This window comes from Raphanus sativus, chromosome 9 (genome assembly GCF_000801105.2).
Source record: "Raphanus sativus cultivar WK10039 chromosome 9, ASM80110v3, whole genome shotgun sequence".
Classification (NCBI taxonomy): Eukaryota; Viridiplantae; Streptophyta; class Magnoliopsida; order Brassicales; family Brassicaceae; genus Raphanus; species Raphanus sativus.
Genome location: NC_079519.1, coordinates 25,434,007 through 25,460,059, shown reverse-complemented (window position 1 = coordinate 25,460,059; position 26,053 = coordinate 25,434,007). Strand labels below are relative to the sequence as shown.

The 26,053-nt window shown below is 35.0% G+C and overlaps 7 protein-coding genes across 8 annotated transcripts; 1 reads left to right on the top strand and 6 right to left on the bottom strand.

Annotated features, from left to right (window-relative positions):
- Window positions 1-453: 453 nt before the first annotated feature.
- Window positions 454-2,512, top strand: LOC108825909 (purple acid phosphatase 5). The gene is made up of 7 exons (XM_018599268.2): window positions 454-686; window positions 772-981; window positions 1,079-1,190; window positions 1,275-1,501; window positions 1,575-1,713; window positions 1,802-2,144; window positions 2,221-2,512. The coding sequence occupies exons 1-7, from the start codon at window positions 522-524 to the stop codon at window positions 2,426-2,428; spliced, it is 1,404 nt and encodes a 467-aa protein (XP_018454770.2). The 5' UTR covers window positions 454-521; the 3' UTR covers window positions 2,429-2,512.
- A 2,804-nt stretch (window positions 2,513-5,316) lies between these two features.
- LOC108827646 (uncharacterized) lies at window positions 5,317-9,241 on the bottom strand. 2 transcript variants are annotated; one of them, XM_018601082.2, is made up of 15 exons: window positions 8,915-9,241; window positions 8,758-8,839; window positions 7,820-8,272; window positions 7,456-7,642; window positions 7,216-7,368; window positions 7,029-7,126; window positions 6,836-6,927; window positions 6,666-6,736; window positions 6,426-6,561; window positions 6,276-6,335; window positions 6,103-6,185; window positions 5,960-6,036; window positions 5,811-5,881; window positions 5,669-5,726; window positions 5,317-5,560 (listed from the first exon to the last, which is right to left on the bottom strand). In XM_018601082.2, exons 1-15 carry the CDS (start codon window positions 9,232-9,234, stop codon window positions 5,447-5,449), a joined length of 2,055 nt encoding a protein of 684 aa, XP_018456584.2. In that variant the 5' UTR covers window positions 9,235-9,241; the 3' UTR covers window positions 5,317-5,446. The 2 variants fall into 2 exon arrangements, with proteins under 2 accessions (XP_018456584.2, XP_018456585.2); XM_018601083.2 differs by having other exon boundaries at window positions 8,758-8,829; window positions 8,915-9,238.
- Window positions 9,242-9,391: 150 nt separating this feature from the next.
- On the bottom strand, window positions 9,392-12,654 carry LOC108827643 (zinc finger CCCH domain-containing protein 44). The gene is made up of 4 exons (XM_018601080.2): window positions 12,224-12,654; window positions 12,057-12,136; window positions 11,791-11,978; window positions 9,392-11,646 (listed from the first exon to the last, which is right to left on the bottom strand). Exons 1-4 carry the CDS (start codon window positions 12,481-12,483, stop codon window positions 9,811-9,813), a joined length of 2,364 nt encoding a protein of 787 aa, XP_018456582.1. The 5' UTR covers window positions 12,484-12,654; the 3' UTR covers window positions 9,392-9,810.
- A 3,610-nt stretch (window positions 12,655-16,264) lies between these two features.
- Window positions 16,265-18,608, bottom strand: LOC108826675 (probable serine protease EDA2). Its single transcript, XM_018600054.2, has 11 exons — window positions 18,432-18,608; window positions 18,225-18,350; window positions 17,986-18,145; window positions 17,723-17,907; window positions 17,437-17,607; window positions 17,276-17,347; window positions 16,956-17,161; window positions 16,784-16,878; window positions 16,633-16,707; window positions 16,477-16,560; window positions 16,265-16,408 (listed from the first exon to the last, which is right to left on the bottom strand). The coding sequence occupies exons 1-11, from the start codon at window positions 18,606-18,608 to the stop codon at window positions 16,293-16,295; spliced, it is 1,467 nt and encodes a 488-aa protein (XP_018455556.2). The 3' UTR covers window positions 16,265-16,292.
- A 1,633-nt stretch (window positions 18,609-20,241) lies between these two features.
- Window positions 20,242-21,078, bottom strand: LOC108824085 (histone H1). The gene is made up of 2 exons (XM_018597431.2): window positions 20,905-21,078; window positions 20,242-20,813 (listed from the first exon to the last, which is right to left on the bottom strand). The coding sequence occupies exons 1-2, from the start codon at window positions 21,016-21,018 to the stop codon at window positions 20,442-20,444; spliced, it is 486 nt and encodes a 161-aa protein (XP_018452933.2). The 5' UTR covers window positions 21,019-21,078; the 3' UTR covers window positions 20,242-20,441.
- Window positions 21,079-22,796: 1,718 nt separating this feature from the next.
- On the bottom strand, window positions 22,797-24,136 carry LOC108824052 (peptide methionine sulfoxide reductase A5). Its single transcript, XM_018597382.2, has 4 exons — window positions 23,740-24,136; window positions 23,537-23,649; window positions 23,316-23,460; window positions 22,797-23,224 (listed from the first exon to the last, which is right to left on the bottom strand). Exons 1-4 carry the CDS (start codon window positions 24,013-24,015, stop codon window positions 23,027-23,029), a joined length of 732 nt encoding a protein of 243 aa, XP_018452884.1. The 5' UTR covers window positions 24,016-24,136; the 3' UTR covers window positions 22,797-23,026.
- Window positions 24,137-25,203: 1,067 nt separating this feature from the next.
- On the bottom strand, window positions 25,204-26,053 carry LOC108826549 (protein SMALL AUXIN UP-REGULATED RNA 10-like). The gene has a single exon (XM_018599923.2). It carries the CDS (start codon window positions 25,840-25,842, stop codon window positions 25,516-25,518), a length of 327 nt encoding a protein of 108 aa, XP_018455425.1. The 5' UTR covers window positions 25,843-26,053; the 3' UTR covers window positions 25,204-25,515.

The following is a 26,053-nucleotide window of genomic DNA, read 5'->3' as shown; positions in this document are numbered from 1 at the left end:
AAATATTTACTTTTAAATATATTAATAACTAATAAATCATATGTAATATTGAAGTTAACTCTACTGAAATTTAAATAAATCAAATTGAAATAGTTAAAGAAAAATAAGACTACAAAAATACATTTATGGTTTTATTTGAAGTTAAAATATAAAATAATAATGACAAAATGTAAACTGAAATTTTATTTCAAAATAAGAAATATCATATGAAACTAAGTTTTGAAAAAAGACAATTTGGCCAAGCATCATACTATCTTACGTTAATTATGGACATTATATTTGGGTGATTACTTTTGATATCTTCACAAGATTTGGATGTCTACATAATATTTTATTTATTATTATTTTAACTCATTTTCGTTGGAACAAAATCTTCTTCATTTTTTGAACAAGGAACAAAATCTTTTAAGAAGCATTTGAATAGAATATACTTCAATATAGTCTTATATATATCGATCACATCATAACAAACATTTACAGAGTTGCAAAATATCAGCAATTTTGTAACAAAAATATTCAGCATGGGATATCGTTTAGCACTCGTTTGCTCCGCTATCGTGTTGCTAAGCATCTCCGGCTTAAGCCATGCCGGAGTCACCAGTAGCTACACCAGAGTAGCTGAACCTTCTGAAGAGATGCCACTCGAAACCTTCCCTCCTCCTGCCGGCTTAAATGCTCCAGAACAAGTACTTTCAAATTTATCAATATTGAATCAATTTTTTTTTTTTTTTTGCGACTTGAGACTTACAAAAACTATTTCTCCTTTCTCAGGTTCATATAACGCAGGGAGATCACAACGGTCGAGGTATGATAATCTCGTGGGTGACGCCAACAAACGATGATGGTTCTAACATCGTTAAATACTGGATCGCGGATAGGGATGAGAGCACAAACGAGAGTGCTGAAGCATCAACATCGTCCTACACATACTACGACTACACCTCTGGTTTTCTTCATCACGCCACTATTAAAGGGCTTGAGGTTTAAATTTTCTTCAGTGTCACACACCAAAGTAATCAGTATATGTAAATAGGGTTCTTGAATAAATGCACCTTCGTCTTCTTAATTCCTTGTGCAGTACGATACTAAGTATTTCTACGAGCTTGGGTCCGGTCGTTCCACTAGACGATTCTCCTTCACGACTCCTCCCAAAGCCGGTCCCGATGTTCCCTACACATTTGGCGTCATTGGTAATCCACAGATTCATTTTTTTTAAATGAATTTTAGGGCTTTGGATATAATTTCAAACATACTAAGCTCTTTTATTTTTATAGGTGATCTAGGGCAAACCTATGCCTCTAACCAGACATTGTATCATTACATGTCGAACCCTAAAGGCCAAGCGGTGCTTTTTGTCGGAGACTTGTCGTACGCAGATGACCACCCGAACCACGACCAAAGAAAATGGGATTCTTATGGCCGATTCGTGGAACCAAGTGCTGCGTATCAGCCTTGGATATGGGCTGCAGGGAACCACGAAATAGATTATGCACCATCAATAGTAATATCTGATATATACTCCACAGAATTACTATCTTAGTCTTTATTGTTAAAACCATTAATTGTTTTTTTAGGGCGAGACTCAGGCTTTCAAGCCGTACAAAAACCGTTACCACGTTCCCTACAGAGCCTCGAAGAGCACTTCTCCACTTTGGTACTCAATAAAACGAGCCTCAGCTTACATCATCGTACTCTCCTCTTACTCAGCTTTTGGTAGCAATCTACGACTCTCACACTATAATATTCCAATTTTTATTATCTACCACCTATAATGTTCTTCTTGTGTGATACGGTACCACAGACAAGTATACACCGCAAAACTCATGGCTCGAGAGTGAGCTCAAGAAAGTAAACAGAGAAGAGACTCCATGGTTGATTGTTCTTGTTCACTCGCCATGGTACAACAGCAACGGTTATCACTATATGGAAGGTGAAAGCATGAGAGTCACATTCGAGCCATGGTTCGTTGAAAACAAAGTCGATATTGTCTTCGCTGGTCATGTTCATGCCTACGAGAGATCAGAGCGTGTCTCCAACATCAAGTACAATATCACTGATGGTTTGAGTTCTCCAGTGAAAAATCCATCTGCTCCGATTTACATCACCATTGGAGATGGAGGCAACATAGAAGGAATCGCTAACGAGTAATAAAAGAAAATATATAACATTCCATTTAAGCTTTTTATTGGTTTGTTTGATCAAGATTTGTTTTTCATGCAGTTACACCTATCCGCAACCGAGTTACTCAGCTTATAGGGAAGCTAGTTTTGGACACGCTCTTCTAGAGATAAAGAACAGGACTCACGCCCTTTACAGTTGGCATAGGAACCAAGACGACGAGCCAGTTATAGCCGACTCTCTCTGGGTGAAGAATAGACACTTTTTGCCGGAGGAGGAGGTGACACTTTCCGGCGACTCAAGTGCCTGATTTGCTTTTGTTTTTTCTAGTTTTAGTTTTCTTTCTTTTTTCCTTAGGATTTTTCCTCTCTTATTAAAAAAATAAGGTTATTAGTGTTCTTTGAACTAATTTGGTATGTTTTGTTAGTTTTATCTACTAGTTGTGTTACTATTTTGTTCAAGAAATGATAATAATTCCAACATCGTACAATACTTAAGATCTTTTAAACATAAACTTTCTGTGCATATCCTTTTGACGAAACCTTAACGATACACAATATAAAATAAACTAATAACAAACCAACCTAATTGATAACCAATTACCAAAATTTAAACAGTGATATTCAGTATATTCCAATTAATATATACCAAAATATTGTTAAGATTTTGTTTGGAGATTAACTAAAGGCAAATTGATGATTTTTTAAAAAATATATCTAAAGGAAATTGGAAACAGTGACTAAAAATCATAATAAAATCTAACTAAAAAATAAAGAGCCTCATTATTATCACATTTTTCTGTTAGTGATAAAAGATGTAATATTTTCTTTTCTCACTTACCAACTTACCGACCACCGTTGTTTCCTCCTTAGGCCAACTCCATAGGATGTAGAGGGATTTTAAACTGATTAAAAAATCAAAAAAATCAAAAAATAATAAAGAGTGCCAGAAGAATATGGCCAATTTCATAGAACTCCTTTAAAATATTAATGTACAACTAGATTTTGATCCGCCCTTAAAAAGGCGGATATTTTTTGTTTTAAATTTAATTTTGATATTTGTTTTTTTCTTTCTGTTTATATTTGTATTTTTTAATAATATTTGTGTATAAATTTTAATCAAAATATATTTTATTAAATAATAGCAATTTAAAAATTGATCTGGTATACGCACTATTAAGGTTGGGTTATGGGTCGAACTCGCCCCACTGACCCGCCAATCTGCTGGTTTTCAATTTTGTTTTGGTTAAAAAATATGACCGCACAACCCGCAAACAAATAATTTTATACATGCATCCGCTCCGTTTAATTTTGTGGTTATCCGCGGATTATATATATTTTAAAATTTATTATTTAATTTAATTATTATAAAAAAATATATATTTATATAAAAAAATTTACACATGATTTAAATTTTCAGTTATTATTTTTAAATTCCTATATTTTTAAAGAAATCTTTAATTTTTTAATACCTTGCGGGTCGACGGGTAGCCGCGATCCAAAATCAACCAACCCACATTCACTCGCATAAAATACTCATAACCCGAACCCCCAAATCGATTTTTCAAATAATTAGATCAAACTTATGATCAGTCCTTAAAAAGACGGATATATTTTTTGTTTTATATTTTTAAGAAATATAATTTATATAAAATCCAGACTATAATCAACAACAAACAACAAATTATGGTCTATTGAATAAATTGCCGCATGTCAGTTGAGACTCTTTTGAAAAATGTTGTATAACTGTTTATTTATGTGTTTTAGTTATATTTGTGTTTTTTTATTGTATAGTATTTTCTTAAATTATTAATAATTATTTTTAATATTTGTATTAAAATAGTGGAACCAAACCTATATCAATAGATCATGTTTATATTTTAGTAGTATTGATGTTGGTGTGATTGTTATATGTATGATTGTGTATCAATAGATGAGTTTTTAATCTGTCTATTTTAGTTTTAGACATTAACGTTAAAAACATACTCTTGTGGTTTCGTTTCTTTGTTGAACATCCAAAAATCAATAACGCAATATATTTTATGCGTCTGTAGTTCTGTTGATCTTTTATATGCATAAAGAAAAATATGATTTGTTTTGAATGGAACTGAACTTGACGGTTTATAACGTAAAAGCAGGGAATAAAATAGACAATTTGAGTTTTGGTAGTTATGGAACGTGAAGTAGTTATTATATTTTATTATATAGTTTATTTTATGCAGTTGTATTTTAGATGCATTGTATTTTAAATTGGACATAACTTATTATCAATTGGATATGTTGAAGAATTAATAGAATAGATTGCCACTTTTGAAGGCCAATTTCATAATTTCATAGTACAATTGTCGCTTTTTAATTGAATAACTTTTGTTACAAAATACAAAAAATTAAATAAAAAATAAAACCATTAATGTTTTATTCATTAAGAACTTGATGAAGGTATCTTTACCACTGGAGGTGCTCTTAACCACCATTACCAACACTCCCGCATAACTATTCATATCATCTCCGCCTTCATTGCCGTAGCCACCTCCACTACTATCACCACCAAATCTTAATCTTTCCTACATTTTTCGTATTTACCGTTGCTTCCTTCACAAACTAGCGTCTCTTCAAATATCATTTCTTCCTGTGTAATCACTATCGCCTCCTTTGTATTCACCATCAACTCTTCCATAACTATATTCATCACTCAGCCACAATCGCTATACCCACCACTGCCATAAGCGCCAACAAATCTGTAATCTCAGCTTACCACCGCCGTTTCCTCCGCAACCACCATCACACTCTATTGTTGTGAGTTGTGACTGTAAAATAGATGTCCATACTATTTTCTAAATTGAGACATACATAGTATCTTAATTTAAAATCATTTTCGAATTTCACATAATATGTTCTATTTTATTTACATTTTCATTTGTATGCTTTCATAGGATGAAAAGTTATTTTCATATGAAAGCTTATAATTTTGTTTTAATTGTTTCCAATACTCAATAATAGGATAATGTGATATATTATCGCCTCCTTGGAAGATAATGCCTTAAAGTGATCTTTTTTTTGCTTTGGAAGATTGTGAGCCAAACACTCAAAAGAACATAACTAGAGGTGGAAGATCAATTAAACCAACCCAAAAAATCAGGAAATGGAGTGGAGAAAGGTTAAAGGAAGAAGGAAGCATGTTCCAAGAATAATGTTGCAATTAATGTTGTAACTCTTTATAGTTAGCTATCAAACATGTTAAAAACTAAATAGCTTATTGCCATAGCGGTTACATTAAATTTTGTGTAAAAACAAACTATAAATGAATCATGAAAAATGTTGGGTTTCAGTTAGAGAGTGTTTCGGAAAACAGGGTAAGAGTTGTCGAGTTCGAGTCTTTCCAGGATTTGCTGAGTTTTCCATAAGTAAGATGAGTGACCTTCCACCGTATCGGTTACATCCACCTGCAAAGTTAAGGGTTTTAGATAGGTAACAATGAAGATGATGGTGATGAGTCTGATATTTAAACATGAAAAAATATATAAAGAAGGAGAGGAAAAAAGGAGATTTACATCCTCGATCCCCGGTATACAGACCGGCTGGATTCCAGCTAATCCTTGAGTCAACAGACTGGGCAGAATTAAGAAGAGAAACAAAATTGGTATTTGTTGGTGAAACTGAAGAACAAAGTGACGAAGGAAGGAAGATAAGTACCTTGCACGGAAAGCAACCCCGAGTGTCCAATCATTTGTGGCGTAAACGTTGATGAATCTTCCGGCCACCATCTAAGTTAACCGATAAAAAGACATTGTAAAGATAGAAACACAACGTATTTGTTTCATAGAGTGCGAAGATCTATTTACCTTTCTTGCGTCTCGCCAGTTCTCGTTATAGATTGATATTGGGGCTCCAAGAAGAACAACTCTTTCCACAATCTCAGCTGTCGTTAAAAAATGTGTTATGACAGGATTAGTAAAAGAAACATATATATGCGAGCGAGATGTACCGTTTTTCTCTGTTTCGGCCAGAGCCTGGAGGCACTTGAAGACGACACGAGCACCAAGCGAGAAACCCACGAGAGTCACTGGTCTGATCATATCCTCACAAGTATTTCCAAAACAAAAACAAAAAGATGACGTTTTTAAAATTGTCTAGCTTCCTAACAAACAAATCTAATACCTATTTCCTTGTAACCCTTTCCGAAGCGCTTCAGCAAGAAGTCTGCCTGCTTTGTCTGACCTGAAAAAAGATCATAATATAATAAATAGCCATTAAATTTAGTTGCAGTAATGGTTGTATCATGTTGCAACTAGATATTTTAATTTTTACCTGTCAATGGCGATACTCCATTTACTATCTATCAAATCAGCAGCTACTAAGATTGTTGCCGGCCATGCCATTGCTGCTAGAAGCGAGCTTAGTACTGTATACATTGCACCTTGTCTCATCAACTCCATAGCAACTCCTGCAACAATTTCATGTCTCTGTTACTATATATTCTCAGGGGAATAACAAAAAGTTAGATTTACATGGTTATGCGTAGTGATTAGTGGATGAAACTTATATTACTTGAAGTAAGCCAATCCTGAATTGCAGTGCTCAATGCAATAATATTCTTGGATTCCCACTGCACCGTGTACCTAGCAAGCAGTTATAGTAAAACGTGCGACTCTTAACGAGTTAGTAGAGGATCAGCCACAAATATTTTTAAACAACAAGTCAACAACTCATGTTAATACCTTTCTAAGTTGCTAGTTAAACCTTCCCAGGGCTTTACAAAGTCTTCTTCCTTAAACACAAAGCCAGCAACTAAGATCTCCACTGCTAATCGCTATTATATCAATTAAAGGAAAAAAAGACGTCAAGTGAACATGAAACAGAGACAATATAGATGATTAGCCCCAATTTAAACAAAATGAAATCAAAACTCACTCCTTGATTGTGGTTTTCTCCAATAGCTTTAAACTCAAACTCTTCAATTTCCCCAGTTCTCCTTGCCATCTTAGCCCCAGCGAGCCCAGCTCCAGCAGCTGATCATGAACACATTCAGATGCAACACTTTTATCCATTTGTCTTCTTTGAGTAAGCCAGAAAAACTGTGGTATAGTCTTTACTTTACCTCCAAAAGATGCAGCAACAGCAACAGAACCAGTAGCAGTTCCTGCAGCACTAGCAGCTGCAGCAAACCCACTGGCTCCTATTACAGGAACCAGAGTGCCTAGCGTTGGTGCCAATGCACCAAACCCTGCAGCTATTGCTGGAGCAGCCAATCCTATTTAATATAATATGTAAAACCAAACCAAGTTTAAGACTTTGCATTTTCTAAATCCAAACTCTTAACAGTTAGAAGACATCGTACCACCAGTGATAGCCATCAGAGTACCCCCTGTTAAAGCCGCCGCTCCAACAATGCCTCCACGCTTCCATTTATCCCATTCACTCTCTGGAGACAAAGACTCTTCTTCTAGCTTCGCCCCTGCTTCTTCCTTATCGCCTGACTTCTGCAATGCCATGGCTGAGCATGCAGCCATTGTCTCAACTCCTTCCTAGAAATTACCAAAAATATATAAATAGTTTTCAGGATAAGAAAATAGGGAAGCCATTGGAACTTAAGAGTGTCTTATAAGCTTTCATACAGCCCAATGTAAATCCTCAACAAGATATATGGAGCTCTGAGGTTACTATGTTATAGGAAAAATTGAAAGGGGTTTAGTGAAGCAAACCATTTGAATCCACTGAAAATCAAACCAAGTTGCAAGTAAGCGGAGAGCAACATGGTGACGCGCATCATAGCCTTTCCTACTCCGTGTACATTCTTCCTTATCCTCATGTTTATCTGCCAAGCAAGCAGAAAGTAGCTCGTAAAGAACACTTATCTTCCTCTCATGGCTAAGCAGTGCTGCTTCCTCAACAGTGTCAGGATTGTGGCTACTATCTTTGACTACATCCTCCCCGTGACTCTCTGTTTCCTTATCGCCAGCACCAGACTGGGCCTCAGGTAGGGAATACTTCTCAAGGCATTCGTTTTCGTATTCCAGATGTTTCTCCTTCTTAGCTTCCACAGATACAGAAACTCGCTGAATGCCTTGAACCATAGCTTCAGCAGCTTTAGCTAAAGCGGTCTCTTTCTCCACCATATCACTAGAACCGTCATCATCCGAGAGTAACTTGATGAGCTACAAAGTTTAACCCAAAATAAAGAAGACGACCTCATAGGCATAGAAAAAAAAACAGAAGCCGAACCAGTATATCTCTAAAACTGAAAAACCAAAACCAAACAAGAACAACATCTAAATATCTAAGATACATTTTATAAATCCAAAGTATTAATTATATTTTAGTTTTAAAATAACTAAATACCCTAAAATACTATTTATGAATCGAATTACCAAAACACGAAATATATAAAATTATTTGAATTATCCGTATTATCAAACATTTTTATGCAAATTATATTGAAAAAAGAAACTAACAAAAACCAAACCAAATTTTCTCCAATAGCTGATTACTAACTTTGTTACCAAACAGAAAAACCAAAATGAAACTAAATTATAAAAATATCCGAAACCTAAGAAAACCAAAAACTAAAACAACTGAGCCGGAACTAACTAACTTCCAGAGTGATCGAAATATGCGGGCGGGGTGGGGAAATTGGTCATACCGAACCGATGTGATGCTTAGCCGGAGAAGAAGCAGCAATTTCCTCGATGCCATGCCAAGCTGAGGAATCAATCTGAAGACATCTGAAAGAGATAGTTTCGTCGTCATCATATACACACAGACAAAAAAAATGGCTAAAAACGGTGTGGTTTAATCACCTGAAAACGGGTCGGAGCAAGCCAGAAACCTCGTGGACCCATAGATCCTCCTCGTCCTGGGAGATTGAATCACCATCGCCGCTGGTTACGCCGTGATCGGTGCCGAGGGGCCTTGTCTGGCTGATCTGCGCTTGGTTGAGTGCCATCGCGAACAATGCGCTTGCCGCGTATCTCTGCGACGCCGTTAAATTCGACGTTGCTTCCACCATCAATTCAGAAAAAAATGTAGTTTCCAATCGGAAAAGACAAATCAACATAAAGTTTCTAAATACGTGAAAGATAGAGCGAGCGAGTTCCTCATGTTTAGTTGTTCTTTCCATCTATATTAATTCAAACAAAGTAGAAATAAAACAATTCAAAGGGGAAGCTCTATAGCCTACACTTGTCAGAACGCAAAAAAAAAGAAAAACGACGCCGTTTGATCAAGCAATTAAACTCAACCCTACACTAGTCAGAAACAAATAAAAAGATATGGCAAGCATTAGTTAACCGTTACACTCATCATATATAACGTAGAATATGTGATGACCCCCAACAATGGTTTGATTACATCCATTGACAACAATATCTAACATCTTTTTACTTACCCTAAGTACACAAACAATGTAAGAAATACACAGGACAGGAGGACAGCATGGAAAACCTAAATAACTGAAAACAATGGTCGGTGCAGCCAAAATTATCACGAAGAAACATTTGACCATATATCTTCTTCATGTGCACCAGTCTTTCTTTTCTTTCTGATGATCCTGTAAGATTCGCTCACTTATTTATGTTCTGTAATAATCCTGCAAAAAAAAAAAAGAGAGACAAGAGGGCACTGTCCACCATCCATCAGATGATCTATGCTAAACCTGTGCCCTGATTATGATTCTCTCTAACCGATACATGATCGGCTAAAAGTCCACGGGGTTGTTAGTTCGTAAATGCATTTGCAGATCGTTTGTTGAGCTCATGGAGTCACCTTTGCTTACATCAAGCGCTGGGCTATGCCCCTCATCAGGACTGAAGCTATCGTTAATGGCTGATTCTCCTCCAGGACCACGGTATGTTGAAGTAGGAGAAGGAAGACACTTTTGGGACTCCATGGCTTCAACTTCCGCCAAAAGATCTGAGACTGACTCGCCACACTCGTCAGGTCCAGTCACAATGGGTTGCCACTCCGTGGTGGTATTAGACGCAAAGTTCAATTTAAAGAGATCTAGGAAGTCGGTTTCTTGATCGTCTGTGAAAGACACCAAACCTGAGTTCGAATCCCACACGTTTGAAGCACTGCTTGGAGTAGCTGCATTCCAGTTTTGCCCACATGACTGAACGTTAGCCGTAACCTGTTTATCACCCGCACCGCTAAGGCCAGAATCGTTTTGATTGCAAGCTTCCTTTACTGTGTTCCCATCTGCCCCTGTATGACCAATGTTCCATCTTTCCTGTTCAGGCAGAGTACAGTTTGAGTTTGAGTTTCCGGGGAATGTAGACAGCGAAAGCGAACAGCTTATAGGGCTTTGTCCAGGCAAGGGACTTTCAACTTTCAATTTGTTCAAGAGAGAGACAGAACCCACAGCCTCCCTTTCATTAGAAACAGTAAAATCCAACGGCACGCTGTGGCTAAAAAGGTTTTCGCTTCTGTTGCTCGCATCGGAGCTCCTTGTGATGACACTGTTACTGCTAGAAATAACACTCTGGTCGGTGGACACTGAGTTGGGGCTAAAGTCAAGTACTCTACTCTCTAGTTTCGCAATACCAACAACACTCCTGTTTTGATCGTTAGCTACAGTAGCTGTCTCTTCCTGCTTCGGGATAGAATGATGCTGAAACGCTCCTGTTTTATGGAACTGACCATTTAATGCGTCGGTCAAAAGTATGGAGCTGCTCTGCTGCTCACCCAACCTCCAGATTCTCAGCTCAGGCGGGAAGTGGCCACTCGAACTCCACTGTCGCAGGTTCAACAAAGAAAACGGTCCATGAATCTTCCCATCTGGATCTCCATATAACCATATCATATTCAAATCCAACTCATCGATTGGCTGATTGTACAGAGCGGCACGTGTTTCAGACTTTACGACGGCATGGTTTCTGCTATCAGGTCTCTGTGACTCTCCTTCTTGATGTTGTTCAGATATATTTAACCTATCATCGACCTGGACGGAGATAGTTTCAGTGACTCCTCCGGCTGAGGTACCTGTAACCGGAGACCTTACTTGATCCAGGAAGTGAGAATCAAGAATCTTTAACATTTCCAAGTGATCCACTCGCTCCTTTCCAAACAATCTCATAAGCCTAGGGTCACACACTATATCCGAATCCTGAGAAGCGTTTTGTGTATTATTCCGACGCACATACTCTAGCACGAGAGTTTGGACATCACACTTTGACAAGACGGAGACATCACCGTTTTTCATAAACCTAACAAAGTCCAAGAGCTCATCTGTAGCCCAAGCAGCAGCAGCACCACCAGTCAATGGTGCAAGTCTATCACCACCCACACAACTGTCCGGATTCAATTTACTCGCTTCCATTTTCCTTAGCTTAGCAGGACTTAACTTGATAACCCCAGGAGAATTACCATCATTCTTTTCATGAAGCTGACCAGTAGTTCTTCTCTTAGACGGTTTCCATGGGTTTTTTGCTTTGGTAAGATCATCTAATGACAAAGATAGCTTTTCTTTAAGAGAGACCCAGTAAATCTTAAACAGATACTCCCAGCTGCCTTGATCATCAAAATCGACCTCAACCTAGACAAAAAGTACATGTTAAAACACATTGCAGAGCCAAAACTTATGGCAAGTAACAAAAGTACTAAGAAATTCCACTTGTGGACATATGTGCATTCTCAATAAGCATTATAGTGAGGGGGTACACTAAGAAGAATCTTGTACCTTTTCTTTGTTAGCTTCAGGTGCATTCTCAATAAGCATTATAGTCTTCATGCAGATTCCGCAGAACCCTTTGTTGTCCCGTAAAAGTACATACTCGGAGCTTCTAACGCATCTCTTGCACACAGAATATGGACAAGTATAGCACATGTAGAAAGAATCCTTCTGACAAGCCGTACATATGTGCCAACCTGAAAAATCCACCACCATCAAACATCAGCTCCCAAAAAGACTTCAAGCTCTTTGGTAATGTATCAAACTGAACTTACCACAGTTCCATTTTGATCTTGATCTGAAGAATGCTTCGGTACGCTTAACACAGGCTGGGTGGTACACCTTTGGGCATCCTCTGCCATATTTTAAGAAACTCCCCAATTTCAATTTTTGGAAAAAAACACGAATCTACTAAGAAGCTTTTGAACTCAAATCAACTCACCTACGATCGCAGAGAACAAGACTACCTCCATCGAAGCAGACGAAGCAAACATCTTCGTCTTCTCTCCTCTTCGGAGAAGCTTTCCCCAGTGTTCTCGGCGGACGTCCGCGCCTACCACCGCAGCTCTTCTTCTTCTTCAAGCAATTCGAATCCGCAGCTGTCGAACCTGGAGCTTCAATTGGCGGAGAAGGATCACAACCGTCAGCCAATTTCGCATCAGCGACGCATTGATCGACTCTCGTGAGGTCGATTTCCGGCATCGATTACGGTAACTCGCTTTAGCAAAAAAAAAGAAAGTCGAGATCGGGAGGGAGTAAATAAACCCTAACCCTAGTGGGGGGAGGAAGATTTGGGAATTGGAGAAAGTTACAGAGGAGGGAGGGGAAGGTGGGTGGCGTGTAGGGAAAGGAGACCATGTGACAAAATGGGAACAAAGGCAGTGAGAGAAACTGTCAGATGTGACTACGCTGTCTCCTCTTTTTGACTTCTTTCCTTGAAAAATACAAGTTTTTTTTTTATAATTACAGCTGTCAAAAAATGTTTGTATTGTTGACCAAATAGTTAATATTATATAAAATTATTAAAAGTATTAAAAACAAATTAAAAAAAAATCTCGAAAACGAATATATATAAACCCATTTATCAAAATGTGATATGAGTATCTAATTATGGTGATGGAATCATATATTTTTTAGAGCGTAAATTTCAATTACTGTGGTATTTACTAAAATGTACAGTATATAGTTCTATTTATTTTAAAAATTTGTAATAAATTATTTTAGTTGGTAAAAAAGCTTCTCATATGGCTGTTTCCACGTGGGCAATGTTGACGGTAGTGGGAGCCCACGCGCATCTACTACCATAACTAAATAAAAAAATTAGTGCATCGATTTAGTGGTAGGCTTCGTGTTTTATTAAATTAATATTTTTTTTTTGTTTTAAGACAAATAAAGAAGTGGACCAAAGTGAAAATGAAATTGAACTACTTTTTTGTGTGTGTTTCATACTTCCATGTCGTTGTCGTACTCGTAGTTTCCTGCTGTGGGTCTTCTCCATCAACCTAACCATTCATCTTATCTTTAATTTTTCCAATCTCTTTTTCTCTAAAAGAAAAATCAAATTGTGTGTTGATGCTTAACATAATTAGTTGACATAAAATTTGAACACTTAACGACTTTATTAAAGTTGCAATGATTTTCTAGCAAGGATAATGTTTTATAATCAACTTGATGTTCAAGAGTTTTGTTTCTTTTTCTTATAATAGTGAGAGTTATATATCAAACTATATGTCGGTTTTAGTAACCAAAAATATCTTGCTCCACTAGGAACAAAACGACACTTGCAAAAGAAACTCTAGGAAGTGATATAGAAGATAGACCTAGTTAATTTTAATGCGTTCTGGTCTCCCAGGCTAGGTAAGCTCTTTATTTTTTTTAGAGTAGAAGGTTAGCTGTTGATAAGAAAAAAGTAGAAGGTTAGCTTTAATTTGTATTCGCATAAAACTCTTTTCTTGTTAAAGAAATTTCGCATATAATTAAGACAACGTAATCAATGATATGATCAAAAGTACTACATAGTACATACAAATGACAAAATCTTAGTTAAGATGAATATGTCATGTTATTTATATTATGTTCCATATGTGTGGTATAACCTATAAGAAATGTATAAATTGTATTATTTAATATATTTAATATGTGATGATTACAATATCTATTTACACAAGAGTAACGAGAATCGAATACTGATGAGAAGATTGATAGTTGATACTAATTCTTGATGTATCGATATGACAGAAGCTATCTCACTCGAATGTCATTGTTTAAATGTATTTATCAAATGTAAATAGGCTCACATGCATTTGTAACGTGAACAAACAGTTTTGACTTCGAATGATAGAAACCAAAGGAATGGCTCAACAATGCCGTGTTTCCTTATAGGGAAAACTTAGAAAATAAGCCATGTATCACAATTATTATAAAACACTAAAAAGCTATGATAAAATTTATACAACTCATACTGTGAATAAATAATTGTGAATAAATTTATACAACATATAAATGGCCAAAAAGTTGAAGGAATTTTGAAATTACTAATCATTCAATCTTCATTCCTTTACTTTTGTTGGGAAAAAAAGAAGAGAGTTTACAAGTTTAGGGGAAAGGAAACTGATCATTCGTGCAACAAATTCAACGGTCTTTTAAATTCAACGGTCTTTCTTTTTTATAATAAGACATAATTACTTATTTATTATTCATCCGACATGGATTGACAAGAACCCACTCTATGATTACACGAAGTGTATTATCATAAGAAGTGTATTATATACACAAAATGATGTATTTGGCTATAAATATAAACCTTAAATATTGACCAAAACAAATATTGTAAGTGAAACATGGTGGTACTAGGGCTGGGCATTTTATCCGTTAAATTTGATTTGATTCGTTATCCATTGCTATTCGATCCGGAAATTCCGGATATCCGTAAGCTTTCGAGGCAAAGCAAATACTAAAATTCAATATTCGTTAGAACCGAAGCAAATCACAAATATTAAAATTTTGGGAAGCGAATATCCGATCCGATCCGTCAATATATAAATACATATATATTATTGATTGTATTTAAAGTTTTAAATGTATAAAATTATATAATTATTATCCTAACATATGATCTGACAGATTCTATTCACATTATTACTTATATAAAAGTATTACATAAAAGGAATATAAAATATTTATGCCAATTATAATTTTTTTTCTTAATTTTTGTGATATTATAATTGTTAACTGAGTTTAAAAATTTACAAAATATGTAGATTCATTACTTCTTTTAATTTTTATCTTTTATATCATGCACAAAATTTATTTCACAAAACAAATTTGTATCGCAATTATAAGATTATTTGTATTAATCAGAATAAATGAGATATCCGTAAATATCCGCAAATATCTATTTATTTTCCGGATATCCATTTTTTCGAATATCCGTATTTTTTGAAGCAAATCAAATCGGAAAATTAGATATCCGTAACATTCGAAGCAAATCACAAATATCTTCAAAAACCCGGATATCCGATCCGTGCCCAGGCCTAGGTGGTACCACCATCTTGTTACTTATAACTTATAAAAGCCTTGTATTGCAACATCTCAACCTGTGTTATAATTCAATACTAGAATTTGGCCTTGTGTCTTTAAAACACGGGATTTTATGTATAATCATTTTTAAATATTATATAGCTGTGAGTTTCAGGAAAAAAAAACGAAAAATGGACAATATATAGTTCTTTTATTTTTTGTATAAAAATATTATATAGCTTACAAATTTTAACTCTTTTTATTTATTGGTTTAAAGGAAAAGAACTATTTTTGAAAGTAAAACACCTACCAATTTAATATAAATTTCCATATTTATATTTAAATAGTGCTTCCTTTTAATATAAATAGAATATAATTACTAAATTTATAAGTAGCATATTATTTTGTTTTATTTTTATAAATTCTTTTTAGTTAATATCAGTTTGTAATAATATTATGTTACTAATTAGAAATAATGTATACTTTATTTCAGAAAAAATGAAATTTGCAGTAGGGTTTTATTATATTTTTCAAAAAAAAAAAGTTATAACTGAAATCAGATTTAAGTTTATTGTTAAAAGTTAATCTATCATTAACTTTTTAATGATAAATAAAAATTCAAAGATTTCCAATGACATATTTTGTAAATAGGACATGAACTAAAGTTAGTTCTATGCTATGATTATGTTTTCATAAAATAGATTCTAAGGTATGGCTCAATTTGAAAACATCACACATGAAAACTGTTAGTATTTTCTGTTTTAATAAAAGAGATATAAAACCATACAGAAAGAAATAATTTGATAGATTAGAAGTTATAACCTCCTTTTCAACTACACATACAGTAAATACTAAATTGCTTCAGATATATTTACTGCTTTAGGTTAACAGCTACCATTCAAATTTGGTTTGCAAATCAGTACGTGGTAGTAAAGACTAAAATGTGTATACAGTAGTTTGTTTAACCAAAACATAACTTATGTGATGCAACGTTACTTAGAACTCCTAGTAGATCCGCGACATTCAGACAACCACAAATCGATATGTTCTATCATCTGTTGCCTCACATTGTTTACAACATCTGGTGAGCTGCAATTATTTGACTTACCTAAAAAGAAAGAAAGGTCTTTTAACATTTTGTTGACTTTTGAGATCAAAACACACAAGTGCTTATACCTTCAATGACCATTGGAGATTGGGGGCATCCTCGTAGATCGGTTCCATGGCCACAGTTATGGCAATCCATGGTGTAAGAAGGCACTGCAACATTAATTTGTCAGAAAATGCACAAATTCCATACAGAAGTTAAAGCTAAGTTAAAATAGAATTTACATTCAGGAGATGAGGTCTGTTTGGAAGCATGACGCCATGGATCTTGTGACCCATTTGTGAAAATGATTTTGGTTGCTGTAGAATTCACAAACTCTGTCACAATATGGCAAGATCTAAAAACGAGGATCGAGAAGAGTTTAATTCAACATACCCGCGATTTTATGGCCTCCATAGTACAGGTTTGTTGCATCAACTTCAGGATATGTATCTTTACCGAAAAGGCTCTTGCACAAATCCAAATGGTACCTAAGAAAGTAAGCGAGATAGTTTAAGCAAAATAATGTGTGGTTTTTTTTGTTAAAATAGTGATTAAAGAATGTTACTCTGTATTGATTTGCTGAGATCGAACGCTACTATTTGTAGGTGCCACCTGGAAATATGCTAGTTCTGTGCAAACTTGGAACCACCATATCCGATATGTACTATCGGCGGTAATAACAGTGTTTTTCAGGTGTTTCCGGTTATATGGTCTAACGTGTAGGCCCCAATCTTTCATGCAATGGTCTCTAACATATTTAGAATATGTTTCCTACATATTGCAATTAAACCCAATAACAAATGTCTATAGTAAATACAAGATGTTCATATCCAATGCGATCTGCAGGCTGGAGAGAGGGTGAAAGAACAATGTGAGCTAAATTACCACTAAATCACTACCGTTCTTCTTTGCTTTAACAAGCGGGACACATAGTTTATCTGAATTTCCATATTGGAACTGCAAGATTTTGAACAGTAATTAAGTATCACTGATCACAAGACTAGGAAAAGAACATGAAAAATGCGTATGGATAATCAAATCCTTACCGCCATAACCGCTGCATCTGCGGTTAAATATAAGAAATCAGCATCAACATGAAGCCCAGTGGCGTTAAAGAGGGCTTTAACCGCCTTTCTGTTTACTTTGAGCCCTACTTCCAGGAGTTTATTAGTCTCTTGAAGTGCAGCTTTGCATTCTTGACCAGCTGATTCACCAATCTGCGCATAGCGAGCAAAATATGAACATCTTTTTTTTTGTGCAATACACACCACAGCCTTAAATCTTACAAAGACTTCTTCAATTCATACTAATAAGATATGGTATTGATGATACCTGCTGATCAAATGCAGAGAAGTCATAGACAGCATGAACAACTGCAGAACTAGCAAGGCTTCCACAGGTCAAGTGAGGGAACTTGAGCCGGAACCAAGCACTTAAAGCTCCAGGATAAGAAACCCCGAAGAAGAACCACGGGTTGTCACTACTACCACTACTTCTATTCAACTTAACATTCAAAGCTTCCTGCATCAACAATAAATTGAAAATTCTCTAACATAATGATATGATTCCATGAATGAAATTAATGAAACCAAGACCTGCCTGGTAATGTTGACGGAAAGCAGCCAAATCGAAAAGGGCTTGTTTGGATGAAAGGTATCTCAGATTCTCCGTATCTAATGAGGTAAAAGGATGACTTTTCCCATAGTACCTATGTTCTAATGAAACCACACCAGCTTCAAATTTCTTTGCTAATACCTAAATAAATGTGTTTGTTAAAAACATCAATCTCAGTTTCTTGTCACGCAAGGAATCATCAGGCAAATAAAAATCGTACACTCATATAATCTTTAGCTATGCCACTGCAAGGACCTTCACCGCATATTATCATAAAGACAGGACCATCTGGAGCTCGGAAGTTGTCAAAATATTCATAGTATCTCTGTCTGAATTTGCGATTATCCTGTGGGAAAAATAAATAAAAGTTCTTGAATTTGGACAGAAATGCAATGACTCTGATACTCTTGTTTGAAAGTTTACGTACGTGAGGAGAGTAATGATCTAGGGTTTGATTAAACCAATGCGCATCGGTAGTCAAGTAATAGTCTCTAGGGGAAACGCCATGAGAGTCACTCCCAGAATGTAGCAAGGCATTGGTCGAATAAGACAAAAACGCTGCAGTGACGGTGGTGATCAGAATAAAACCGAGATCGGACGACATTTTCCGGCGATGTAAACCGATTTCCGGTTATCTTTTCTGTTTGACTTTATTCAAACGATGTCAAAGCGTCAACAGAAATCAAGGGAATACCATTTGCTAAATAAAGAATGAATCGACCGCTAAAATGATCTCTTAGTAATATCTGACGGACACCATCGAAGCTAATTAAGGAAAGTGAGATCCGTCGTCTTAGTGGAAATTTGTGCTTAATGCTGAAAATTCAGGTTACTTTAAATAGAAACGATGGTGCATGAATTACTAGTGGATATCAAATATTAGTATGCAGCGGCAAACCCTTTCAGAAAGAAAAAAATTAGTATGTATCTCAAAAATAAAGAAAGAACATCAACAATTTTCAAATGAACCAATCCTTTGAGTTATATGTGGGATATAGGCCTAACGTTGTATTGGCGCTTAGGCCACCATTCTTTTTATTTTTATCAATAGGCCACCATTGAAGATTTCAATACACACCATGATTTGCAATCATATGTTGTGGAGAGAAGAACCTTGACGAGTGAATCTTAAATTAAATTCATTTCTTGCATTAGTTCAAGAGAAAAATGAGAACTGCTACAAATATGATACGTTGTTTAGAGAGAACATTTTATTCATGTTATTGACATAAGGTTAATCTATGCTATGATTTAACAATTAAAAATTACAAAAAACAATTAAAAATTATAATTAGTTTTCTAATGTTAAAAACTTACTAATTTTTTGTTTCACTTAGTTAAATATATTAGTTTTTCTCTTTACCTTGAGCCCAAGATAGATTTTATTTTTCCTGGACCTATGTTATTTTCCTAGGCTTTGTCTGTGATCGAATTTGGGTTTTATTGTTTTTGAATATGGATCTCAGATCGGGTTTGGAGCTTGGTGAAAATAGACTCCAACAAATTTTTCTTGGTGAGTTTTACTGATGCTCGTACTTAACTTTCTCCAAAGAATTATGTTGGTTTAGAGAGAGCTTCTTTCACCATCTTTTTTCAGACAGTGCCGTGCGAAGGATACAAAAGTTCTATTAATATAAAATTACTATACCTTTTTGTTTTTAAACTTAATTCAAACCAATGTATATAAAACTCACCAAGAAAAATTCCTAATTTGAAAAACAAAAAAAAAAGAAAAAAACAGTTAAGCAAAAAAAATTCAAATTTGAGACATAAACATTAAAAATGTTATTAAAATATATTAAACCAAACTATAAAAATGGGAGCTCCAAAATGTTAATATATTCATAGGGCCTGTGGCCAAAGATTTTTTGCAATGTGGTATCTCCTGGACTGAGTTGTTAGAGAGAGCTTGTACCAGCACATTGAGCAGCAGACGCGAGGGGAATTGTACGAAAACAAATTAACAATAAAGTGGTCATCTGGACTGGAACCGTGGAAACAACCTAGCACTCATTGACAGGTCAGTGTGCAAATTTGTGTGTTTGTCTATGTGCACAGTACATGGATGCTGGTAGAGCTCGGACTTCTAATCATGTGGCCGTGGGTTTGATTCTAGCAAATTTGTTTGTTTTGTGGATTTGAAGACGTTTTTCTGCTGGCTCAAATTTATACTCACTGCAAACATAGTGTGTAACACAAGAACGTAGGTAAGGTGTCTCTCCGCAGTCGTACGGCTATACAACCACAAATTATTGCGCTAATTATTATATAGAAAAGTACGTAGTTTATATACATACCATACCAAGACTCTTTACCCTTATAAGCCCTAAAGAAGGAGGAGACACACCGAAACCAAAAACAGAGTCAACTATTTTACAATGAGAAAACCCTTATTATTCATATTCACACACCCTCTCCTCTTCGTCTTTCTTGTTGATCAAGAAGCGGAAGCTCTCAAGACCTTCTTAGAACCTGGAGACTTGATCGACTTAAGCTGTCTTGGCTTCTTTGCTGTCCTCTTCTTCTTCGTCACCATTTCTGGCGGCTTGCTCACAGTCTTCTTCGACCGAGTCTCCATCTTCTTCTTCTGCTGCTGCCTCGTTGTCCTCGTGGTGGTCTCTGAGAGCTTGTATGAAGCTCTGATCTTCACGAGCTTACCTTTAGCGACAGAGTTTTTAAGCTGTAGAGAAAGTGTTTTACGGAAATTCTCGGGGAGTACAGGTTTGTATTTCTCCTCTATCTGCTTTGCTATAGCGTAAGGGCTCGAACCGTTCTTCTCTTTCAGATTCATCAAAGCCTCTTTTATCATCTTCATAAAAAAATACAGAGAAAGAAAATTTTTAAAAACAAACTTCTTTTTTTTTTTGAAGAAAACAAAATGAAGTTTCTTCTTCTTTTACCTGAAAGTATGGAGGATGAGTGGCGGTTTTGGGTTTTCTCAGCTTCTTTGGTTTCTCTTTTGACGCCATAGGAGTTTTCTTCACCGTTGGAGATTTGTTTTTCTCTCTCGCCATTAGAGGGAACACTTGCGGAATAAGATTGTTTTGTTTGTGCTTATCTGTTGCTTTTTCAGCACTAGCAGTAGTATATAGGACCGAGAAATGTATACGTGTATCTGTTTGGTTGGTTATAAGTTTTGCTGAAGGATCACTTACGTGTACTGTGATGAATCTGAAGCATACACGTGGCAGGTTTAATGTGTTTTTGGAGAAAACACACTTGCTACTGTACAGGTGGTGTGTAGATATTTCTTGGTTTAATACTATAAGATTTATTCTACACTGGCGATCTTTTTCTAAAGGAAAAAAGTCTCTACTTAATATTTTGTGAAATGTGTTCTCGAGTGTGTTTTCTTGATTTGTTTTCACATTTTTTTTCAAATTTCAAATTTGTAAATGTTTGCAAATTGTGAAGCAAATGAAACGGATTCCTAAATGGTTCAGTTTGGGTATTTGAAAACGATTAGAGCATCTAACTCACTTCATATTTCCCTTGTAATAAATTTTTAATAATTCTGAAATAAATTTATATTCAATGTATTATTCTGCAATAAATAAATTTTAGAACAGAAGTGATTCCTGTTCCAGTTCATTTACTATATTTACTCTTCGGTGGAGTGAGCTGGCGATGAAACATCGTCTTGCGATGTGATAGTAGGTCTAAAAGCTTTACTCCGGTGTCTGGAAAGAGGGTGGCCATTATGTGTCAGTGATTTGTCGCTATCTTGCTATGTGAGGGTTACTTCAAGATATGGTTTGACGGCTTTCTATTCCGTGTTGGTTTAGTATTTTAGCTGGTTTTGGATCAGTTTGTTCTGTTAGAACTTATGCCCTATAATTTCTTTTTAAGCTTTCAATTTTGTTTTTGTTGTTATAAATTTAATTTATTTTTCTCTGGTACTAGTTTTATTGTAACATTCTTTCAAAAATCTAAAAGGTTAATAAATTTAACATTTTACCAAAACAATTTATAGTTCATTTTAAAATTAAACTTCCCCATTCAATTTGGACTTGGCTTAGCCTAGAGTCAGTAAAAATTACTTACACAATGAAAACTAGATCTTGATCCTATATCTGAATATGTTACTTTTCTTATATAAAAATATTAATGTCTATATTTCAATTATTTATGATTAAATTGTATATCAGTACAACTTGATTATGATATGTTCTTTGAAAATATTACATCATTTCTATTAAAATAAATTTATTTTAATTCTGTTTAATTTTAGTTTTATGTTTATAATAAAAATTATAATAAGATATTGTTAAATTTAATTTTAAAAAAATAAACCTTCAAATGTTTTTGGTAAATTATCGTCATAAATTATTAATAAAATTTATATATTATCTTTAATAAAGTAAACTGTTTGTTTTAATTCGTATTAGTGATACATTATCATTAAAATTAACATAAATAGTTTTATTTAAACAGTTAATTATTTGATATATGATTTTATTAAATTTCAATAATAAATTATCTGATGTTAATTTATTAAAATCTATCATTTTATTACAATATATTATTCATATTATAACTTATTTAAATTTAAATAAATACAATTCTATATTATAAAAATACAAATAAGGTGCAAAATAATATTTTGTAGTATCTAACTTTCAAAACAGTTAGTTATATTTAACTTTTTTATTAAAAAAATTGTTCATAAATGTTTTGAATTAATTGATATATTTATTAAATAATTAATATTTAAATTTAGGTCTAAATTGTTTAAAATGTGAGATAAATTTTATTAGTTATTAATAAAGTATTTTGTAAATAACACGTGAGGTAAAATTTCAAATAATATTTTAATAAGATAAAAGATGAAATTCCAAATAATATGTTTACAGGGGAACAAAGAAGCTTATTCTATGCGAGTGATGAGGAAGAGAAAACATGCAAATATTGCTGGGATGAGTATACGACCAGTATTCCTAGATAAAAGAATGAACAAAAACTTACATTTGAGATACTATTATCAATCGAAACCAAGACGAGGAGAATCAGTTGACATATATATTAGATGTCTTTCAAGACCGGCCAACCTTTTCTAATGATCTCGTTTACTCTAGAGTCGATATGTTTCTGGAGTCTTGGTGGGCAGAGCTCAGCTGCATAACCGTTTAGCTTAGTGGCTAGAGCTGATCTCTCGAGCTCTTCTTCCGCCATGTTTCCTATTAGCTGAAGAAGGAACGGATGCTGTTTCAGCTCAAACTTCTACATATTCAACAAAGTCAGAGAAACTCAATGGATTAAATAATAGCTGGAGGAGTTTGTTAAAGAAAAACTTAAAAAAAAAAAGATGAACCTGATGGTCAGGCTCTGCGCGATAAAACGTTCCCAGCTGTTGAATTTGGGTAGTGACGATACTGCTTCTTGATTTAAGCTGCTCTCTTTCTTTGCTAATAGTAGCCAGCCTCAACTCTTCCGTCGAATTAGTGAAAATACAAGATCTGTACGAAACAGATCTTTTTTAGTTTTGGTATAGAAAAAAACAAGAAAAGATTCAGACATCTCAAAAGATTGTACCTGTATTGATTACCGACATCAGGGCCTTGTCCAAAGACTTGTCTGGAATCATGATTAGACCAGAACACATCTAAGAGCTGACGATAACCAACTATACTTGGATCATATTCAACCTGAGTCACACTAACTGTAATAAGATAATCTTCTAATAGTTTAAATCAGAAAATTAAATTCTCATACTCTATCGACAAATCAAATAGAACCTGAACAGACTCGGCGTGATCACCCAACTTTCTATACTCGGGATTCGTCTTCGTTCCGCCGGAGTAACCGGATGTTGTTCGCACGACGCCGTCGATGCAGCCGAAGGCCGCCTCGGATCGCCAGAAGCTCCCGAGAGCGAAAACCGCCGATTTCAAGGGGCGATCCGGCGAATCGACGACGGCATCTGAGATCTGATTCGATATTCTGATGGATGCAGTCTTGTCGAGCAGAGAGATGGAGAAGAAGAGGATTGCGAGAGGAATGAAGGAAGCCATTACAGAGTCCGTCGTCGGCTAATGAACAAAGGGAACGAACAACCTCTTCATATGAAATAAAAAAAGCCTTGTTGACTCGCTCAAAAGTCACTCCCACAGGCTCCACCTCCACTGCAACTTAAAATTCAGAATTAAAATTTTTGGTTATATTCGGATATGTGTAAATTTTAGTTTGGGTTTAGATTGTCATATTTGTATGTTCGATTTAGATTTAGGTTCGGATAACCCATTATTTTAAAAAAACTATATACACTTTAAGTTTTTCAAAAAAAAAAAAATTAAAATAATATATATTCAAACCTAAATTTTGTATAAAATTGATATAATTTGAATATTTGGATAAAAAATTAGCAAAATTTTTGGTATTTTTGTTTAGATATTTAATTTTCATTATAAGTATATATATATATCAAGACGAATCTTTGGGTAAGCAGAATGCTGAGATCCAAAAATTCGAAGTGTTATAGATCACAGATTGAATGAGTTGCAGAGTTGCAGTCTACCTGAAAAAGATATATACTTGCTCGTACAGCTTTGTAGTCTCTGTTTGATCTTTTCCACCAATGGTTTGTAGTCTTTACGAGTCATAGTCTTCGTAGTAAGCGGTAATCACATGTATTTGGCTGGTAATGATGATACAGAGAGCCCTAAGGTGACTGCCTCCTGCTCAATAATGTTGCTTCCTCTACCCCCAGCATACAAAGTTGACTTCACAATATCAATCGATAGACCCAAAATCCTTGCAAACTCTTCAAAGACCTGGAGCATACCTCGTAGGGAATGCGGGGAACCATCTGTGAATACCATAATATCATCCGCAAAACTGAGATGAGATAACTTGACTTCTTTGCATCGCGAATGATAGCCTATCTGCATCTTTTTCACTGCTTTGATTATCATGAGAGAGTACAAAAAAAACTGACAAATTACATATATGTATGGTGATAAAGGACATACTTGACGCACACTTCGTGAGCTGGAGAAGAACTCCTCTAACTCGCCATTCACCGAGATTAGACCGAGATCATATATGTATGGTTTCTTTATAATTTACGAATGGAGTAGACATAAAATGGACCTTGATCGACGGTCCACCGAAACTAATACATCCACCAGATTTTAATTGTTGGGCAATTATGTTGTTTTTAATTTAAAATAAATGAATAGCGAATGACATTATCTCGTAAGTAATTTGAAAACTAAGGAATAATATTATAGATGTAAACAAATTTTGATTGATCATAAGAGATTTATAGAAGTTAACTAACTGGTCCTCAAAAAAGAAAAAAAAACTAGCTGGTCCTCTCAAGATCACCGGCTAACCTTTCGTGCCGACTTGAGGGAAAAGAAGACTCCAACTATTACAAATTTTGGGAAAAGAAAAAGAAAAAAAGAAAAAAAGAAAAACCCGACCCGCGGGTTGATGCCTTGCTAACACGGATCTTCTTCTGACCGTCACGTAGCTATTAGTCATTTTTCTTGGATATTTTAGATCGAACTTTATCTGAACATGGAGATCAGAGACCTGAAGAACACTTCATCACAAGGTATGATAAGACCCATATTATGGTCAAAGCCAAACTCTTCCTCGGCTAGTCGGAGCAACGTTTGAAACTCGGAGTATTCCAGCCACGAGATGGGAACGATGTAGCGACTTCGGTTCGGTCCAACGTAAACCGGAAAATGACCTTTTGGCACGTCTTGTGGAAAACTATCATCTTCTTGATTATTGTAGCAACCATTGACGTTCTTCTTCTTCCCTAGACTCGAGCATCTCTTTAAGATTTGCTTGATCGATGTTGCTTGAGATGATCTTTTTATTGTCATTATTTAATCTTTTCTTTTTTTTCTTCTCCGAAACTTGATTTTGTTTGAAGAAATGTTATGGACGTTAGAGGTACATGAAGAAGTATTTATATGGAGTATGGCAGTTTGGAATGCTAACTAATATGTACAGAGACATACTAGGCTTTTATAATTAGTTGAGTATATATAACTATATAGATAGTAATTAATTGGCTTTGATTACTTCTGACGT

What these genes read in the sequence shown, in the direction of transcription:
- LOC108824085 (XM_018597431.2), bottom strand. Translation starts at nt 21,018, where the DNA reads ATGGCGAGAGAGAAAAACAAATCTCCAACGGTGAAGAAAACTCCTATG. An exon ending in CTCATCCTCCATACTTTCAG is followed by an intron (nt 20,814 to 20,904) that starts GTAAAAGAAGAA and finishes TTTTTTATGAAG; the next exon opens with ATGATAAAAGAGGCTTTGAT.
- LOC108824052 (XM_018597382.2), bottom strand. Translation starts at nt 24,015, where the DNA reads ATGGCTTCCTTCATTCCTCTCGCAATCCTCTTCTTCTCCATCTCTCTG. An exon ending in ATCACGCCGAGTCTGTTCAG is followed by an intron (nt 23,650 to 23,739) that starts GTTCTATTTGAT and finishes AGTGTGACTCAG; the next exon opens with GTTGAATATGATCCAAGTAT. An exon ending in GATGTCGGTAATCAATACAG is followed by an intron (nt 23,461 to 23,536) that starts GTACAATCTTTT and finishes TGTTTCGTACAG; the next exon opens with ATCTTGTATTTTCACTAATT.
- LOC108826549 (XM_018599923.2), bottom strand. Translation starts at nt 25,842, where the DNA reads ATGACAATAAAAAGATCATCTCAAGCAACATCGATCAAGCAAATCTTA.
- LOC108827643 (XM_018601080.2), bottom strand. Translation starts at nt 12,483, where the DNA reads ATGCCGGAAATCGACCTCACGAGAGTCGATCAATGCGTCGCTGATGCG. An exon ending in CTTGTTCTCTGCGATCGTAG is followed by an intron (nt 12,137 to 12,223) that starts GTGAGTTGATTT and finishes AAAATATGGCAG; the next exon opens with AGGATGCCCAAAGGTGTACC. An exon ending in AAGATCAAAATGGAACTGTG is followed by an intron (nt 11,979 to 12,056) that starts GTAAGTTCAGTT and finishes TGGATTTTTCAG; the next exon opens with GTTGGCACATATGTACGGCT.
- LOC108826675 (XM_018600054.2), bottom strand. Translation starts at nt 18,608, where the DNA reads ATGTCGTCCGATCTCGGTTTTATTCTGATCACCACCGTCACTGCAGCG. An exon ending in TAGATCATTACTCTCCTCAC is followed by an intron (nt 18,351 to 18,431) that starts GTACGTAAACTT and finishes TTTTTCCCACAG; the next exon opens with GATAATCGCAAATTCAGACA. An exon ending in TAGCTAAAGATTATATGAGT is followed by an intron (nt 18,146 to 18,224) that starts GTACGATTTTTA and finishes ACATTTATTTAG; the next exon opens with GTATTAGCAAAGAAATTTGA.
- LOC108827646 (XM_018601082.2), bottom strand. Translation starts at nt 9,234, where the DNA reads ATGGAAAGAACAACTAAACATGAGGAACTCGCTCGCTCTATCTTTCAC. An exon ending in TCAGGATTGGCTTACTTCAA is followed by an intron (nt 6,562 to 6,665) that starts GTAATATAAGTT and finishes AAATTGTTGCAG; the next exon opens with GAGTTGCTATGGAGTTGATG. An exon ending in GGCCGAAACAGAGAAAAACG is followed by an intron (nt 6,037 to 6,102) that starts GTACATCTCGCT and finishes TTTTAACGACAG; the next exon opens with CTGAGATTGTGGAAAGAGTT.
- LOC108825909 (XM_018599268.2), top strand. Translation starts at nt 522, where the DNA reads ATGGGATATCGTTTAGCACTCGTTTGCTCCGCTATCGTGTTGCTAAGC. An exon ending in GCTTAAATGCTCCAGAACAA is followed by an intron (nt 687 to 771) that starts GTACTTTCAAAT and finishes CTCCTTTCTCAG; the next exon opens with GTTCATATAACGCAGGGAGA. An exon ending in ATAGAAGGAATCGCTAACGA is followed by an intron (nt 2,145 to 2,220) that starts GTAATAAAAGAA and finishes TTTTTCATGCAG; the next exon opens with TTACACCTATCCGCAACCGA.